The sequence below is a fragment of the Rhyacophila brunnea genome, unplaced genomic scaffold (genome assembly GCF_057557595.1).
Source record: "Rhyacophila brunnea isolate RB1 unplaced genomic scaffold, BYU_Rbru_1.0 scaffold_7, whole genome shotgun sequence".
NCBI classification, from domain to species: domain Eukaryota; kingdom Metazoa; phylum Arthropoda; class Insecta; order Trichoptera; family Rhyacophilidae; genus Rhyacophila; species Rhyacophila brunnea.
Window position 1 is genome coordinate 40199081 of NW_028233339.1, and position 18563 is coordinate 40217643.

Sequence of the window (18563 nt, forward strand, 5' to 3'; positions counted from 1 at the left end):
CAAATAAATTTAATGTGTCACCATGGCAGTATTTTTAAGCAAGCGTGTATTCAATCAAAATATCTAATGTATACACGTATACAGTATATTTTCGTGTAGCCTAGATGTATCTTTATTTGTGATGATAACCTACAATTTAACAGCAATCATTCATCCTATCATAAATTAATAAGAAAACTATTTAGGTAGGTCCTATCCAATTTACATCACCATTTAATTTGCCACTTCCAAGACTTTCCTCGAAGTTATACAGTCGTTATTTTCCTACCACCTTCACTTTTCCATCTTCATAATATATATAAGAAACTAGTCCTTTCATATTATTGTTATAATTTTCATTTATTTTGTAATATTCGGAGGGATAAATAAACAATTTATTGTATATTATAATTATGTACCCATTTACGTAGAATTATCTTCTTATTGTTCATACCATATTTAGTATTTGAAATAAAATCAATCACAGCATAAATATAATAAATGGTTGTGCGATGCAATTTTTGGTTAATGTGTTGATATTCGACAACTCCATAATTCGATGTGTTAAAAATCGCTAAAAATACACTGAATTTTTATTGACCTCGAACACCATTTATAAAACGCCACTGTAGAGCGTCAGACTGTCTTTAACCTTAGTGATAGGTAGGGGGCCCACCAAAGATTCTGGCCTGGGAGCCCGCTTCAGGATGTGGGGGCCATGCTAGTACCTATCTAATATATTATGTTGGTACGTAGCTACATGTATATTTTATAAAAATAACATACTTATATTTTGTGTGATTTAAATAAACGTAATATTAAAAAATATCTGATTTAAGTTAATTGTGTTATTTTTTCTGTTTATTTTCTTTTCGATTATTATAAGTACCATATCCTTTAAGTCACTATTAACTCACTAAGTAGGTACCTATAACAAGTATGCTAGGACATAACCACTACAATAATGTTTGATAATAATCACACCAATAAAATATTATAACTAATTAATTATTGATTTTAACAAGTATGAAGCAGCCAACTTGTTGTAATGTTGATAAATAAAATTGTATTAATAATTCAAAAATACCGCCCAAAACATGTAAACACAATTTAATAATGTTGGTGTGATCGGTAAGCACTAACCTGTTCTATGCCTGTTCTTGTTCATTAAATATATTTCTACGCGTCACTAGAAAAGGTGTTTGAGATAATATTCAGGAAATATATTCAAACAGCGCCTCCCATTTAAACGTGTCGACAGTTTTTCATTTCGATTAGTTTCCATTTAAAAAAAATAGTCATCTTCTTTTCTATTATGTTGGTAGTTTTGAATTTCTGATAAGATTCCGATTGGACACTTGATAGGCTTCACCGTAAGTTTTTTTTCTGATGGACAATCAATCAATCAAATCCAAAACTGAATCAAAAAGTGGTTAAACAATTTTCTTTCAATACAATAAAGGTATCGTAGTTATTACATTACGTTAAACGTGACAATTGTAAACAAAACAAACGGTAAAGTACGTAGGTAAGTTTGGTGTTTAGAAAGACAATCTATCAACATCCCGGAGTGTTTATTTGACCTGCAATGACATCCGCTCGGCTATACGTCAAAACAACTTGTGTCATTTTGGATTCCTAAGATTAATGTAGGTAGGTACTAATTTATTTTGTTAATTAGGTACATACGTATTTGTTTATTTATTTACAAAGTATTCCTTCTTACCCACTTTAGGTTAAGTTTTAATCTATCATGATGTTTCATCCCTGCCCACTAGGTTCGTACGATTATTGAATTTAAATTATTGAATGATAAAATACTCCATCTGAATAATATTAATTAATATGAGTACCAGTATGTATCTAGTATACATTTTAATCAAATAATTTTATACTTATTGCATGTGCCATTTATAAATAAATAAATTCGCCTTCTGAAAACTTATCTGAATCTTGGTGGGTTACCAGGGTCATAGATAATAGAATCATGTTTAGTAAAGATAAAGTAGATACCTACCTATTTTTTCCATAAATTTTATTTGTATGTCTCAAAAGACCATGGCCACAATAACGATTTGGAATGCTAACTGTACGCATACCATTATAAAATAGTTTAGTTTATCCATTACTTATTTAAAAAAAAAATGTAAATAAACCAACCTTCTAGCTCATGTTACTGTTGAAGATGGTGACATATTAAGGCATTTAGAGGCCCTAGGATAATAATGGCGAAACTCGTTGGTAAAAATGCTTCGTAATAAAAATCGCCATTATTTATCAATAAAGAAGAAAATTATGAAAAAAAATATGATTTTGGGTTAATTTGAAGTCACTCTGAGGCCCCTCTGAATCCAAGGTCTTGAGGCAGGGATAATCTGCTACTGGTTGATGTGTCAACATAGACATACAGATCAGATTTATTTCGTAAAATATCTATTATTATTGACTGGAATCATTCTACAGTGTGTTGTTTTTGCTAGTATTGATATACCTAGGCATTGTAACAAACAATACAAATACCTACGTCTGTGAATCACCCATGGTGCAACTGTAGAATAATTCTAGTAGGCACTTGAGTGATAAAAACAAGTGAACATCATTGTAAAATAATTGTCTCAACAAATAATATACACTCTCAAATGAAAAAATACTATATTCATGGGATTCTATTATTTTTTTAATCCTTCCCATAATGTATTTTTGAATACGCCAAACTAACCTCTCATCACGCTAACAGAGGAGAAAATAATTTTAGAGGGTTGCCGTTACGACTATTTTTACCCAAGTCTACAATAATCGATAAAACATTCTTATCAAATATGTTTATTTTCGTCTCCTGTGGTATGAAAAAAATGATCCCATAAGATAGTCTACTATTGAAAAAAAATTCTTAACCATTTACTAGCAACCCTATACATAGGTATATAACAATCGTAAATTACCAATCATTATCGTTGCCCAATTCAATAATTAAAATTTTGTTTATATTCAGACTGACTAAAATAGGTTGAAATAATAATAATATTTCTGTATAAAATGCATTAGGTAAAGAGTAAATACTGTCACACCCACGGTGGCCGCGCGGCTTAAGCATTGGACTATCACACCATGGGACCCAGGTTCGAATCCTGGGTCTGGTAAGTACACATATTGTTTTTCAATTTGTGTGTGAGTCAGGGTATGGACCTAATAGGTTGAGCAAGTGGCTGACATCCATTTCTCGTTTAAAAAAAAATCTGTTAATACAAACCTCTACTCTGTAGAGGCCCATATGATCCTATTAGGATCGGACATGGTCGGAAAAAAAAACTGTCATACAACAAAATAATATTTCAAGACTTCTCATTCACAAATAATTGAGGCGAAATGCAGCTATCGTATAAGAATGCTGTGCCCCTGTGGCCCTCCATTTAGTTTTTACTATTGAGTGTGTATTATTTCTAAATTGTACAAAAAGTACAAAATAAACATCTTTCTTAACATCTAAGATTGCAAACTATATACCTACCAGAGTCTAGCCATGGTGAACAACTTAAAATATAAAATAAACGATCGCTTAAAATACAAGCAATAACATATAGTGTTGCAATCTTACGTAGTCTCAATTCTGTCTAAGCTGTTTAGAAGGAAGTAAACACTTATGAACCAACTCTAATTTGTTATGAGGCCCAGGTGCCCATTGAAGGGAAATGTAATGTCTTCTTTGTTAGGATATACTTTGATCCGTCAACTGTCACACGTATGTAGGTGACAGAATGACTTGTCAAATCTTCAATTGAGTTACGCAGCATCTATTTTATAATGGCAGATAATCAAAGTAAATATAGAAACACGTCTATGTAATACAATTCTTTGTATACGACGAGGTGAATTATAATAAAATGTTCTTCCACTTCAGTTTCTTTCCTCGAACAATGTTGGCTATTATCATCTCCGACGCAGAGACTTTATAAAGAAATCATCCAATATTTTGTCAAACTCTTAGTCGGCTCTCACATCAGAATTCGCCGCATGTCGAAATCGTCGATGTAACGTCATCGTTATCGTCATGACACATGCTGTCAAATGGAGCTTCGCAGATTGGTCGAATGCAACTGAACAACAAATGCAACAGGTCCACTATTGACTCTTCTAACATGTTGGATATCGTGAGAGCCGAGAACATGCCAGGCAGCCTGCGCAAAACGCTCAATGCAGCCATTTTTAAATCTAAACGTCAGTGCGTGCACGCTGGTCACTGGGTGCTTGATGAGTTTTGCTGTGATAAATGATCCACTGTGCATGGATATTATGCCTAATAATTGACGGATGAATCGAATATTTTTGCTTTCTGCTTAAAATTCTGCGGTACCAATACATATTAATCGCTGTTTCAGCGTCCGATGACATGTGCATAATGGCGCTGGCCAGCGTACTTATTATTTTGACGTTTCGAGACGTGAGTGTCGATAGTGACGTTTTGTAGATATGCGCGTTCGTCACATTCAACAGTGTTTCGCGCGGCTCGGAACTCGATCGCGTTGAACGAGGCGAGATTTGATCCGCCTTAAATAGTATTTTGGACAAAAATTGTTTTTTTTATGGAATTCCCTAGTATTATCGAATATCTACACCAGCTGTGTAAGATTTTTGGACCCATAATACGTCTGATCATTTCAAAAATCAATCTACAAAAACCTCATCAAAATATTTATTTAGTTTTTTTAAATCAATAATTTAGCTTTCAATGTGTTCTCCATTAAATGCTTTTTTCACACACTCAAACGCATAGCATGGAGGGTTATACTGCTTACCACTTATCTTTTGAGAATGACTTCTTTAATAACGAACCCAAATTGTCATGAAAGGAAAATGAAGAATGAACACAATTTGTTGACAATCTTAACATTTACCATCAAACGTACTCATTGAAATACATCGGAATAACTACAATTGATTCACTAAATCTCCTTTCCTCGGAAGAAATTAAGGACATTAACCATTTGAATGATATTATTAACAGTATCAAAAATAGCGATACCGAACACAAGCTTTGTTATTAACAGCGAACCAATTGAATGTGTGGTCCAATATAAATATATTTAGGGCAATGAGAAGTGGAACCAGTATCAAAACAAAAATTGATATAGCAATGAGTGCCTTTCACAAGATGAAACACGTCCTTAGCAATCTGAGACCTGAGACTGCGTATGGTTCACTGTTATATTCTCTACCAATCCTTGCAGTCCGCAGTGGCGAAGGGTAGAGGTGGGCTGTAGAGATCAAAATAAATAGCGCACATTAAACTTTTCAGTGAAACTTATTTATTTTCATTGAACTAAGAATACAAGTTACAGATGGTATTGGTTAGTTTTTAAATTTCAATTAAACCCTGCCTAAAGCAGACCATAATAGATATTATATAAAAAATATTCTTCTATCTATAAAATATCTAAAATCTTTACATACTTTTAGATATTTCATAGATAGATTAATATTATTGTATATTACGGTTTGGTTTAACAGGGCTTAATCGAATTTTAAAAACCATCTGCTATTTGTATTCTTAGTTCAATGAAAACAAATGAGTATGACTGACAAAGCGTGCATTATTTTTATTGGATCTCTACAGCCTTCGTCTACTATTATAGTTAGGTATGGACGCTACACCAAGTGATGTTATGGAAAGTTAAGAGCATACTTCAATAAAACGGCAAATAATTTTCAGCTATAGGTGGGACGTAATTTTGCATGCATTGCCAGTCGGAGAGTGATAGTCGACCTGTTCGCACGTCAATTTGTTTTGTGATGGCGTCGGTGGAATTAATTCTTAAATCGTGTAAAGATAGATGACTAAAAAATGTTACATATTTACTCAAAAAACAAAACATGTCAATGAACATATTATTATTATTACTTAAATAACAATAAACATAACATTAAATGGATGCATGTTGAATTTTTATGACAAATTATGTTTTGTCCGTCACGCGTCGTTTGCTCAATCTGTGCATTGCGTAATCAAAATCGTTTTAGACCATGCCTCAGCTGAAGTATAGCCTTAAGGCTTTCGATGTGTGGTCGTATTCACGCTAAAGAAAAGACAAGACCTCCGAAAGGAAATAACACGGGAAGACGAAGAATTATTTAAAGGATAAATACATTTATGTTAATTACATTTCAGTTTCTGTAAATGGCACAATGGCTGACCCGACAATACAGACATTCTGCTGCCATCATGGCAAGAACAGTACCGACATGGCCGTAAGGGTCATGAATGAATTCAATACGGACTCGTATAATATATTATGTCTCGCCTCATCCATTGTTGGGATCATGGGAGCGATATACCAGGTAAACGCTATCAAAAGTCATCACTATCAACTTTATCATTGTACATATCCTTCTAATGGATTTAAATTCAAATTCCATTAGTACCTTCGGTCGTTAGTATTAATATAAAACATATACTTATTGCCCATATTGGATAGGTAACTAATTGAGTAGCTTGGTATAAGTTGGACAAACGCCTCCTCCTACTAAATTCATATTAGTATTTTTGAACTATTATATGTGTCGCTACATTTCAAAATCAGCCAAGTCCACCTTAAGGTATTTTTGACTTTTTTGTGAATTGCTGAAGAACTACTGCTTTCTAACATTTATGCATTATCAAAATGTTGAATTTATTCATTTTAAATATTCTATACTCAAAATAATATAAACTTTCACCCTTGTGACTGAACAAAAAGCTGTTTTTCTCCTATTCATCTATTATGGACTTGGCTGATTTTGAAATCTAGCGACACATATTTGATATTTTAACGCCCACAACGGCCGAGGCTTATGATGTCGTGGGTCCCAGGTTCCAATCCTGGGTCTGGCAAATACACATATTGGTTTTCAATGTGTGTTTTGAGTCAGAGAATAAATCAAATAGGTTTAACAAGTGATTAACATCCATTTCTCGTAAAAACAAAAATCTGTTAAATAATAAAAACCTCAGCTCAGTGGGGAGGCCCACATTATTATGATCTTCTTAGGAATGGACACAGTCAAAAAAAAATGTTTTTTTTAAATTCTCTGATAATTTGTATTTCAACATAATTCAAATAAATTTCTTGGTAAAACATAATTTTAATAATCGTTATAAAGATACATTATCAAATCAACTAGGAATTCACCAAATGAATTTAATTATATCTTCTCAGAGAATATTTATTACCGACTGACTAATTATTCACTATTCCCGTTGTCCAGATAATCTCAAAAGAAGAAGCCATCTCCCGGAACCGTCTATACCTGGCAAGCAGTGTTCGAGGGAGGCAGATTATCATTTGGCTAGCTGTAGCTGACCTGCTTGCATCTTTAGGTATGTTTTTCTAGCTAAGTGGTGGCCAACCTTTTGCATACCAATTTTTTTCACAGACGAGTTCAGATGCGCCATACAACTGGTTGGGGTTAGAAAATAGAGATAGGGTCAGGATCTGCCTCGCGTAGGGCAGGAAAAGGAATAACTCAATCACGCAATTAAATTAATTTATGCCAGTTCAAAAAACTAAACGTTAATTGGAGCACCAATCTCTTGGATGAGAGGGTCGTGGACCCCGCTGATGGTGCTACAGCTGCCGAAGAGTCTCGTTTGGTAAAGATAACTCTGGACCACAGTTGTTGGATGTGATGAGAGAGAGAGAGAGAGAGCTCTGAGCGGGATGGAGCACTGAGAGCTTTTGAGCGTTTGAATTTCGCTAGTCTTTCAATGTTTGGTGTTAAATTTGTTACTGAAAGCAGCAGAGAATTTGAATCAGTTATTCGCGACCTTGTTTTGCTTTTAATCAATTTCATGGATGAAAATGCTTATTCACATCTGTATGTTGATCCAAAGCGAATTATATAACTTTTTGCAAATTGCAATGTGCCACTTGTAATCATCCAATGCACCACAGCTTGGCCACCACTGCTCTAACTCAACAAAATTAAAAGATAATGTTAAAATCGTTACTTCAAAGTGTTCAAAATCACATTATAATTTGATGTATTTTGTAATGCAATAATCCACCACCAATCCTATGAATACAGCCTTCTAATAAAATTGATGTTGGCAGGCGGACGGTAGATCAATGTGAAATAACCATTCTACCTGTAAGACTAAATGTAATATTTTATTTGTAGGTGTTTTTCTACGATCGGCGTTATGGATGAACTTTGAATCTCTTATGCCGACTGATGATGATACTTCAAATGTGCTCTTCTGCGCCATGACTTCAGTAAGAACCTAAATAATAAAATATTACTGATCACATAACAATAAAATTATCCTTAATTTACAGATTTTTTTAAACGTATTATGTCTCATGAAAGTATCACATTCAACACTCAATTATTACCCGTATTTCACAAGATGTTTAGTTATTACTGGATTACATATGACTTTTCAATAATCTATTTAAAAACTCTTTGAAATCATTTGGATTTATCGTTAGCCTGTTTTAGGAATCTTTCGCCAATCTCATTCTTCAAGTGTTAGCGAACACGTTTGTTGTCGTTGTGTGGTAATGTCAAAATGCTCTATGTGGTGTAGTTCGTATTTTTCCATAAGGTTTGCCGCTATATTTATAGTACAAGTTGTGAAAATGCAAAAGTCGGTGAACTTTTTTTAATGTGTTGTAATCTCGAGCCCAGCCAATAACTTAATAATCAATTCCCTAACTGTGTATAATTAATGACCATATAAATATGCTTTGACGTTAATTAGTATCAAAATAAATGAGTTTGATCTGAGCCGACCGTAAATGAAGTACCTATCCGTCAAATCGAAATCGTATCGAGTCTCCTAGCAATACAATTTTCTGAGTAAACATAGTGCCACAAAAGGTATTAACATATTTTCAGATTTTTGAAGTTATACATCTTTAGGCGCGTTTGGAAAATCAGATCAGAGTGTATTTTTGGCGTGTGACATGTAACACATAATTAATTTTTTCACACAAAAATAAACGCACTCGATTGGATTCGAACCACCGATTGTTCGGTTATCAGCCGAATGCACTACCATTACGCCACAGTATGATACTCCAATCGTGACGATTATACAGTATTATATTTTAGTTTAGAATTATTCCGTTGTCTAGGCAGCGAATTTATTATACAGTATAATATTATAGTTTCGAATTGTTCCGTTGCCTAGGCAGCGAATTTATTATTGTCGGCCATTTGCAATTCCTTATGTAAACAAACGATTAAACGTCTTAGTGGCAGTTGTTACTTTAAAAATAAAAACAACGATAAATAATTATATAATTTAGTAATATAAGTTAAAGTGTATAGAAATAAACCAACGGCGTTCCAATAAGCGGTCCTTTTTCTTGGGTGTGTAATTTAACAAGATAATTAAGAGCTAATCGAAGAATCTAGGTTATCACCTAGGTTTTGTTTTTGTTTTGTTACGCCAAAGAAGTATAACTTCTAACACGCGTACCTACATAAAGTACACATACCGTTTTTTTTTATAAAGAAGTTGTACAGTTGTAAGCAATAATCTCTCACATTCAGGTGATAAGAATAGGGGTGAGATTAGTGAAAATCGAAGTTGTGAGCCCTTAATATCAAAATTCTGATACGTGGTTGGAGTTTCCGTCCTAAAAAAATTCATAGGATTTTGAGACTTCAGAGTTTAGTTTTTAGCTTTCTTAAGATCAAAACAAACACCAACGACCTGGATTCGTATATCAGTTTTTATTACTAAAATTTCAATCGTTATAAAACTTTCGTTTCTGACATTACAGGCTTGGACGCAGTACTTTTACACGGCCACATGGATATGGACACTGTGTTACGCAATAGACACTCATCTCTTGCTCAAAGACAGAGACGGACATATAAATATCTACCACGGAGTGTCTTGGGGCTTACCGGCAGTTTTAACAGCAACTGGATTATCTATTCTCTACCTCCCAAATGCTAAGTAAGAGAATAATTATCATTTTTTAAGCCTTTTGCCATAATTCTACAGCAAAAATGATCTACAGAAATCAAACTTGAATCCCTACGCACTCTTGTGCACGCCACACCATTCATGATCTGAGTCCTAGAAAATCCGTCCTGGGATGCTACCGAGAATAACTTTGAACAGCATTGCTTATTCGAAATGCCAAATTTTACACCCGAAAGGTTATGAAAATATGGATAATATTTAAGGGAAAAGCGGGTTGTTTTTTTTAATCTACATGTGCGTTTGGATCCAGCCCGTGGACCCAACAGATCAACCAATACTACTTGTAGAAAGAGTCTGATCAAACAATAATTATTTCATTTTATGTTTTTATATTTTTCAGCTGTCACAATCTGTCGTCTATACGAGTGGCCTTGATAAGGATTCTCCCCAATTATTGTGCAACTTATATTCCTATTACTGTCGTGATGATTGCAAATCCCATCATTTATTTTGTATCATCACGTGATATGGAGACTGCAGTTTCTCGGCCATTTTCCCAGGTAACATAGACTATTCCATAGATCTGTCATACACCTTTACAAAGTCTGGGCTCATCTGCGGCTTTGCGATATAAAACATCATTAGCTGCAAACTGTTGTGTACCAATCAGCTGATACAGTCTAATACCAGTTAATTGGCCAGTTAATGACCAGCCCTGATTGTTGTACAATATGTTAAAAACACTGAACACGCTAAATATATGCGAAAGTAGTTAAAAGTATATCCTATTTGATAAATCTATTATCTGTCCTAAATTTATATCTTAGTTTTATATTCCAGTACCATTATTCCAATGTACCCACCGTATGCCACCGTAGATAGAATGTATCGAACCAGGATTATCGAATTGTTATTACCTTGGTTACACTAGGTTATAGTAACCAAGGAAATAACAATGCGATAAAAAAATTTAAGGTTCGATGACATTGAGCTACTTTACAAGCTGCTTGTTGGCGAATTTACAATCTACTTGTAAACTCGCCCAGTGTCATAATCGAACAAGCTAACAAGCAGATTGTAAACAATCTACCGAGAAAAGTTGAAAGCCGGGCTACTTTTACACGCTACTCGCTGGCGTGTGGGCCGATCTGCGTCTGCGCAGTAAAGCGATAGTGGCGACCACCCGGTAAAAAAACCAACTATGTCCTGTCAAAATAGTCGCTAGCTTGTGGCTTCTGAGCGAGTGGAAAGTTTTGTGTGTCATCATCACCATCTTACTAGCTGACTCGCCCGCTTTTAAATTCGCCTACAAGCAGCTTGTAAAGTAGCTCAATGTCATCGATGTATTAGAAACAGTCCTACAAACTTATCTGAAGAATGCGATTTGGGAGCCACTATCGAAAACTACCCAATCAAGACTCGTAACTGGACAAAATCTGACATTCGAATGAAATTTTCAAAATGGCGTCCTACGGTAGTTCGTAGTTCCATTTTTGGCCATTCTACAGATAAGTTTGTAGTTCTGTAGATACCTACTGCTACTTTTAGCTTTGACTGTATATACACTAATATACCTACTAAAATAAGACCACTTGACCTAGTATTTATTTGAATGTTTAAAATTACATAATAATTGAGAGGCTGAGGATTATAAAAACCTATCATTGTCTCTTTGTACCACATCCATTATCAGATGTCATCGATGAGTTCAGTCATTTTCTTCCTGTCAGTCCCTGCTCTAAATAAGGATCAAGAGCTTGAGCTCCATCTAGTGTCGAATGTACTTGAGCCAGGACGTTCTTTTTCTACCAGGACATCACTTACCGTAGATCTTCCATTGAATAATAAGGTGCACAAGTTGACATCTCTTGAGATGCCGCATGATGTGGCCAGAGTATAGCAACTTTCTTGTTTTTATTTTTCTTTAATATTTGTCATTGTCGATATTCGTAACTTTATCTGCTATACTAAACTATGCTGAGCATTGTTTCTATGAGTTTCCACCGTATCTGGAAACTTTTACGTATGCAGTTCGCCGTATCACACTTCACCGTGAAATGTTGTATCGGAAATATATGGCTGTATATTAAAGACCGTCCAAACTCTTTGGGTTGTATAGTACTGACATAAAATTCATGTCTAAATAAAACACGGTTCTTGTCGGTTTACAGAAGTAAACAAATTTTTAAAATAGCCGATATACTGGATTATTATTGTTAGGTTAGGTTAGGTTTTCATTCTTCAATTCATGAATTTTGCCAAAATCAGCTATGTAATTGAATTAATGTTCATATTGAATCTAATAAAATTGGAGACCGTAAAGTATACGGTCATCTCTTTCCGATAAAAAAGCTTACGGCGAACTGTGCCACGGTGAAATGTATTACGTTCAATTTACATGTAACCAGTGTTCACGCCTCCACTCCATATAATAGGACTGAAAAGACATGGCATATAACCATCCTCATCAGCGGCGGCTGGTCTAACATCGCTATGAAACATCGTAAATCATATTTTTTCTTCATAGGCTTTTAATATTATCGCTCACTTATTGTAATACAAACCATAAACCGATGTGCCCATATTGCCAATAGGCGATAATACAGGCACTATGCACCATATATGTCATCTTCACTCAAATCATTTGCGTTCCGGCAATGAACCCAAAGCTTAGTATGAACTAAAGCCATTATAAAACAACTTAACGTGTTAATCATTTTCACCATGCGTTAGTTCCAAAATATCACGACCGGGTAAAAGTGTTGACTAAACGCTAAATGATGTCGGTTATTTATAATATAGAAAATTATTAAGTCGTGAATTTTAGTGATAAGCTAATAAATCTTAATACTATTTCACAAAGTGCAGTTTCATAATAATCATTATTCATACAGTGTACAAATTACTAAAGCTAATGTACTTATATAGAATAAGATGGCTTCCGTTAAAAGTAAGAGGTATTTATCTACTACAAGAGATACAATCGTTTCTTAAAACTAATCCAATAAAGATTTAAGTAACTCACATGTTTTTTTAAAAATATAAAATATACAGGTAATTTCCCAAATGTCAATAACATTTTGTCAAATCAAAAACAACGCCGAATTGATTTCATTTTTCAATAAGGTAAGTTTCCAGCGCACCCTCAAAAATACAATCCAAAAAATCACCGGCCGACACTGATCCTCATTCTGACTCCCAAGTTTTGGCCGTTACTACATAATATTTTCCTCAGTTGTGTAAAAGCATCTCTGGCTTTCTCGACTGGTTGGAAATCACTTGGGTCTCTTTAATCTTCAATTACTCTTATGCAAATAATATCACGTGTGATCAATTTGTGTTCCAGATTACCAGTAAGGAAAGAAATATTGTGGATGCCTTGAAGCTAAAATTTGGTTTAATCAATATCGCCTTTTATCTTTGCTGGCTTCCTAATCTGATCAACGGTATTCTCATATGGACCCTGTGGTTTCAACTTCCTGTCAAAGTTATTGTTGCAGTTTGGTATATTATGGTAAACATCCAATATTTATTATAATCATAGCTATAGCAAAATAAATGTCTAGGGTGGTGAGTGTTGATGTATATTCTGTGAATTTGCTTAACAAAGCATGCCATTTCTATGCATTAAGCGTTTTAAAGCGCTCTATATGTCCGTGGTCAGCAGGCCACTCGTACAAAAATAGTGCATTTACTTGCCAATGTCCAGTGTTTTGGATGATCTAAAATATTGAATACATCAATATATCTTTTGGAATGATAATGAAATTCTAAGCCATAACAAATTATAAAAATTATCAGCATTCAGCGAATTAGACGTTTAGTATATTGAAAAAATTCATGGCCTGCCAAGTACCTACATACCACCAATAGATTGTAATTTATGTTGATGACAAAAATTTAAAATATAATAATGAAAAGTTATTGCAACCAGCAAAGTTTCCATGTATGCATTATAATATAGTTACGCCTAACAAGATAGAGAGTAAGAATAACATAAATATAAAGAAATTACATGAGAAAAATCAGGAAGAATAATAAATAATTAAATTATATACAAAAAAAAGTAACATAAAAAAAAAATATATATATAAATATATAATATCTATTTATACAAAATTTTGGAGATAGCGCGTTTAAATGAAACAGGTGAATTATTAAAAGGATCAACGGTGGAGAAATACATATTATAATTTAAACAAGAGCGCCGAATAAAAGAGTTTTGTGCATAATTAGAACCGCTACGACTGATATGGTACAAAGTTTGGTTTCGCGTAAATCTTGATGGACAATGGAAACCCACCCTTTCGAGTAGGTTTGGCGAGTCAACAAAACCATTGATAATTTTGAATTTTGAAAAGAAAATATTGATCAGATATAGAACGTCGACTTTCCAAAGATGGTACCATAAAAGTTGCAGGGGTCGAAATAGAATTAGATAAATCATAACAGTAAGCTTTAAAATTGACATGCTTACGAAATCGCTTTTGTACCGCTTCGAGACAATTTATATATGTAACGTACTGTCCAGTATGTACAATCCAGTATGTAATGCACTGGCTTCTCATCTGGATTCGATTCTCGGTGTTTATGCGATCGTTTCACTTCTACTACTACAGTATTGTGTCACTACACTACTTTCATTGGACCTCATTGCCTGTTGTGTTAAAAAGTACATAAATAGTAACACTATTTTATTTTTATATTACAGTATAGAGAAGATTAATAAAATTTGACCTCAAAGAAGATGTGCACTAAATTCTGCGTTCGAAATGAAAAATTTTATGAACCGGAGCGCTCAATAATTTGCCGAAAATATTAACATAATTACCTAATTTTATGTATAGTTTGTAAAAATAAGTGTTAGATATATCGCATATCTAGCTCAGATGGTCAAATTTTTCCACAAACAGAGCAATAATTTAGGGGATTTCATGAACTGGAACGGCGCTCCGGTGTGCTCCGGTCTATTTCGAGCCCTGACTAAATTGAAATAGGTACTATAATAATAATATCTAGTTGAAAGTGATCTTAGGGGAAGTTTACAAAATAAAGACATTTTGCCTTGGCAGAACATCAGCTTTTGTACATTACAAACGATTAATAATTATTAACAGACCTCAGCAAGGTTCTGTTAACAATATTGTGCAAGGTCCATTGAAAGCAACGTTGCATATTGTGTAGTGCGCACAAGCTCTACCCCCAATTTTCTCTGCACACAGCTGTGCCTATCGAGTTTTGCATGGTTGTGCACGTCTCTATAAAATGTACATTGAAAACAATACTACGAATATTGCGAATATTAACGAATAAACATTTTTTTTATATTGCAGGCTCTTATGAATCCGATGCAAGCTTTATTCAATGCTCTTGTGTACAGAAGATGGACACCAGGCGCTCAAAAAATTCAGAATCCTTTCTCCTTTTCGTGGTGTACATTCAGGAACCAAAGTTACGAACCGACAGTTCGTACTCCTCTACTGCGGCCGGAGCCGCCTTCACGACTGCGACTGACAGATCATCCCAGGAACAGCATCAATGGTTTATCCTCGATCTAGATTATTTTTGATAATTTATTTTATGTGATTAATTATTGTGAAGATAGATAGGCCAATTTGCGAACAAAAGAACCATAACACTTGAATAAGGCTAACGTAAGAATATTTGCATTACAATCAATAATACTTTCTATTTTAAATGTCAAACAACAAAACAACTTCTATATAATGTCTGACATGTAGTTCCGTGAACTAGGCTCTTGACTGATTGTGTATGGATATAGGGCGGGCCCAGTGAATTAGAGTCAGTATAGTTTTCGGAGATGTTTATTGAAGAAGCTAGACAGTGTAGGTACACTACAATGACGATGATACTCGTCAAGTAGGTATCGACAGCTTAGGAGCAAGTCTGTTAATAAAAAAAATATTTGAGATACTGAGTGTCTCAAGCAAAATCGGAAACAAGCACGTGTTTATGAGATTGGTATCTCAGCATCCACCGTGTATCGGTAATGTCCCTGAAGTTGTGATTATATTATGCTGCACGTCGTGTACTATCACGTGATAAGCTGCCGCTATGGGAAAAATGTGTAATGTCGTTTTTCTTGGTGTTTAAAATGTTATCAGACTGATGCTCCCATCCCATAGCACATTTTGAACCTTTAAACGAACATTGTCAGTTAGCAAAATCTGCCAAAATCACCAGAACAACAATGAGGTCACCTCACGTTGTACCGTGCTGCATCGACACCTGCATGACTCAATGAACATTTTTTATCATTTTTTACATGCCTACACATTTTCGACTCTTGTCAAAATCGCGTGTTTTTTGCTTTTAGCGATTGGCACTATGTATTTTCTATAAGAATGTTATCTATTATCTATGGTCTGCGGGTTGGGTTCTGCTCAAAATATTATTGAATTTACAGAGACTCGTTACTAGGTTACCCCATCATTGAATTTACAGAGATCGTGTTCGTTCAAAATATTCTGCAAAATGATACCATAGACTAAACCTGTCGCCGTGACAGTACGCGACGTGCATCTCAATAATCACAATTTTAGTGTGAATGAAAATCATTAAGAGTGAGAGCTCCGCAAGCAAGAGATGCTGTGCGAGAGAGATGAGTGCCAGGACACCGATTGTATCATTAAATTTATCTCTAATATATTATTAAAGTCTGGCTATGTCTATTTCTGATATTATCCTAAAATAAACCTGTATAAAGTGTTGTATGTAGTATAAAAGATAAAATGAAACGAGATATTCAACTACACCACAAAATATAAAATTGAAGACTAACTGCTTTTGAACATAGACACCCAACGCCATCTGTATACAGGTTGTGGGACTAAATTGCGAGTTCCAATCGCAGTGTTAGTCATTGTTTAACTTCGAATGTAATGCGGTAATTGTTTGCAGTAAATGAAGATTTTTGCTTTCAAATTTCCTTCATGTTATTCAACGTTTACCTTTTTTTTTCAATATGAAACTATCATCAATTTCTACAAACGGTTTACCATATTGCATTCGAATTATAGGCAGTAACTAGTTCTACGATCGAAATTTTATAGTTTCGTGCTGAGGCCTGAATAATAAAGGGCCTTGTAGACAGACATTCATTTGAATTCTGTTCACTTTGGCACTATATATAATTCTGTAGGTGGTTCATTGGTTGTTTATTGATGACAGTTTCTGTACAAGCACATTTCTATAAATATGCATAAAATTAAGTCTACAATAATAATTATACGGTAGCAGTTAGTCTGACCTACAAATGCCAGTGTTGTTTCTATGTCATATTGTATCAAATAACAGGGTGATTTACTTAATTTTTACAAAATAGAAGATATTTAAGATTAGGTATAATATTATTTTTATATTAAGCCATATATTATTATGCTAATCATTCACATACCGATCAGATATTGCGTATCAAAATCACAGAAGCAAGTTTCAATTTGCCGTAAGTGCCATTTTTTATGCAACAATGAGTTTATTCTTCTCTTATCAGAGATTATTAGTATACTTGGGGTCAAGGCCTGAACAAAGGCTGACCATAAGTGCGAGTGAGAAAGCATTTGGCACGCGTATAATCTCCTCAATATGCATTAGAGTAAGATAGAAGATATATGAATAACCAACTTTGTAAAGATAGAATGAAGATGCTAATAATATTGGTTTGTACAAAATCAGGAGTTGGTACATGTTACTGAAATATATAGTGACTGGTCAACATTTTTAGTTAATTTAGTAGAAAAAATGGTTAACTGTGTTCTGTTTAAATTTGTTAGCCGTTCTGATTAGCAAGATGTGGTATAACGTTTTATAGATAAGTTATTAATAATAAAATTGAGGTTCTATGGCATACGCAGAGAAAACGGCTTCATATAGCCAGACAATACCATGTCTCTTTGGTATTATTGATCTGAGCATGGGGTCCATTTTGTTTTACTTTCAATGTTTAGTCTCTATAGATTGTTCAACATTTTTTAATTATTTAATTATTACTAATGGCGCTGTTTACTTATTAAAATACAATAAGTATTTCATTAGATTCTACTTTACTTATCTACAGAATGATGCTGTGTGCTTGTCAAGGGCAATACGTACTTATGTTACTGGGCAATACGTACTTATGTTACTGGGCAATACGTACTTATGTTACTGGGCAATATGTACTTATGTGTTAAATTTATGGCAAATTAAGTCATGATACACAATGTTTGTGCCATTTGAGATATTATATTAATTTTATTAATGTATTTTTTAATAATAATGTTTGTCGTCAATGTGTTCTTAATTTATATATCTTAATGTAAGCAACTTCTATCTAATAATAAACTATGGTTCTGAACAAATTTCACATTTTTTTTACACTGCGTAAGTCAAAATATTACATTTTATTAATATGAATTTCCTTAAAGGTTTACATTCTAATAACTATTTTTAAATCTGTGTTTTAAAAATTCTTCAACCTAGTAATAAATAACTAATCCGGATAGATATGTAACGAAACTGCTTGTTATTTAAAAAAAATATTCTGGTACTTTTAAATTACATATAACTAGATAAAGAAGTCTCACACGCGGAGGGTATATTAAGTAGTGACGAAGTGTGGACGTAGATCCAACATAAATCTAGTACACTGTAAACTTTGTCAGTCATATTT

The 18563-nt window shown here is 33.9% G+C and overlaps 1 protein-coding gene across 2 annotated transcripts; it reads left to right on the forward strand.

Moving 5' to 3' along the window:
- Positions 1-1167: 1167 nt before the first annotated feature.
- Positions 1168-17230, forward strand: LOC147064866 (G protein-coupled receptor 143-like). 2 transcript variants are annotated; one of them, XM_085957386.1, is made up of 8 exons: positions 1168-1628; positions 6143-6312; positions 7219-7330; positions 8131-8225; positions 9744-9922; positions 10293-10452; positions 13239-13406; positions 15226-17230. In XM_085957386.1, exons 2-8 carry the CDS (start codon positions 6160-6162, stop codon positions 15448-15450), a joined length of 1092 nt encoding a protein of 363 aa, XP_085813512.1. In that variant the 5' UTR covers positions 1168-1628; positions 6143-6159; the 3' UTR covers positions 15451-17230. The 2 variants fall into 2 exon arrangements, with proteins under 2 accessions (XP_085813512.1, XP_085813513.1); XM_085957387.1 differs by having other exon boundaries at positions 1320-1632; positions 15226-16338.
- Positions 17231-18563: the final 1333 nt, after the last annotated feature.

Bases quoted from the DNA above. Each gene is read 5' to 3' on its own strand.
- LOC147064866 (XM_085957386.1), top strand. From the start codon at position 6,160: ATGGCTGACCCGACAATACAGACATTCTGCTGCCATCATGGCAAGAAC. The intron at 6,313-7,218 runs GTAAACGCTATC...CCCGTTGTCCAG, and splicing joins TCATGGGAGCGATATACCAG to ATAATCTCAAAAGAAGAAGC. The intron at 13,407-15,225 runs GTAAACATCCAA...TTTATATTGCAG, and splicing joins TTGCAGTTTGGTATATTATG to GCTCTTATGAATCCGATGCA.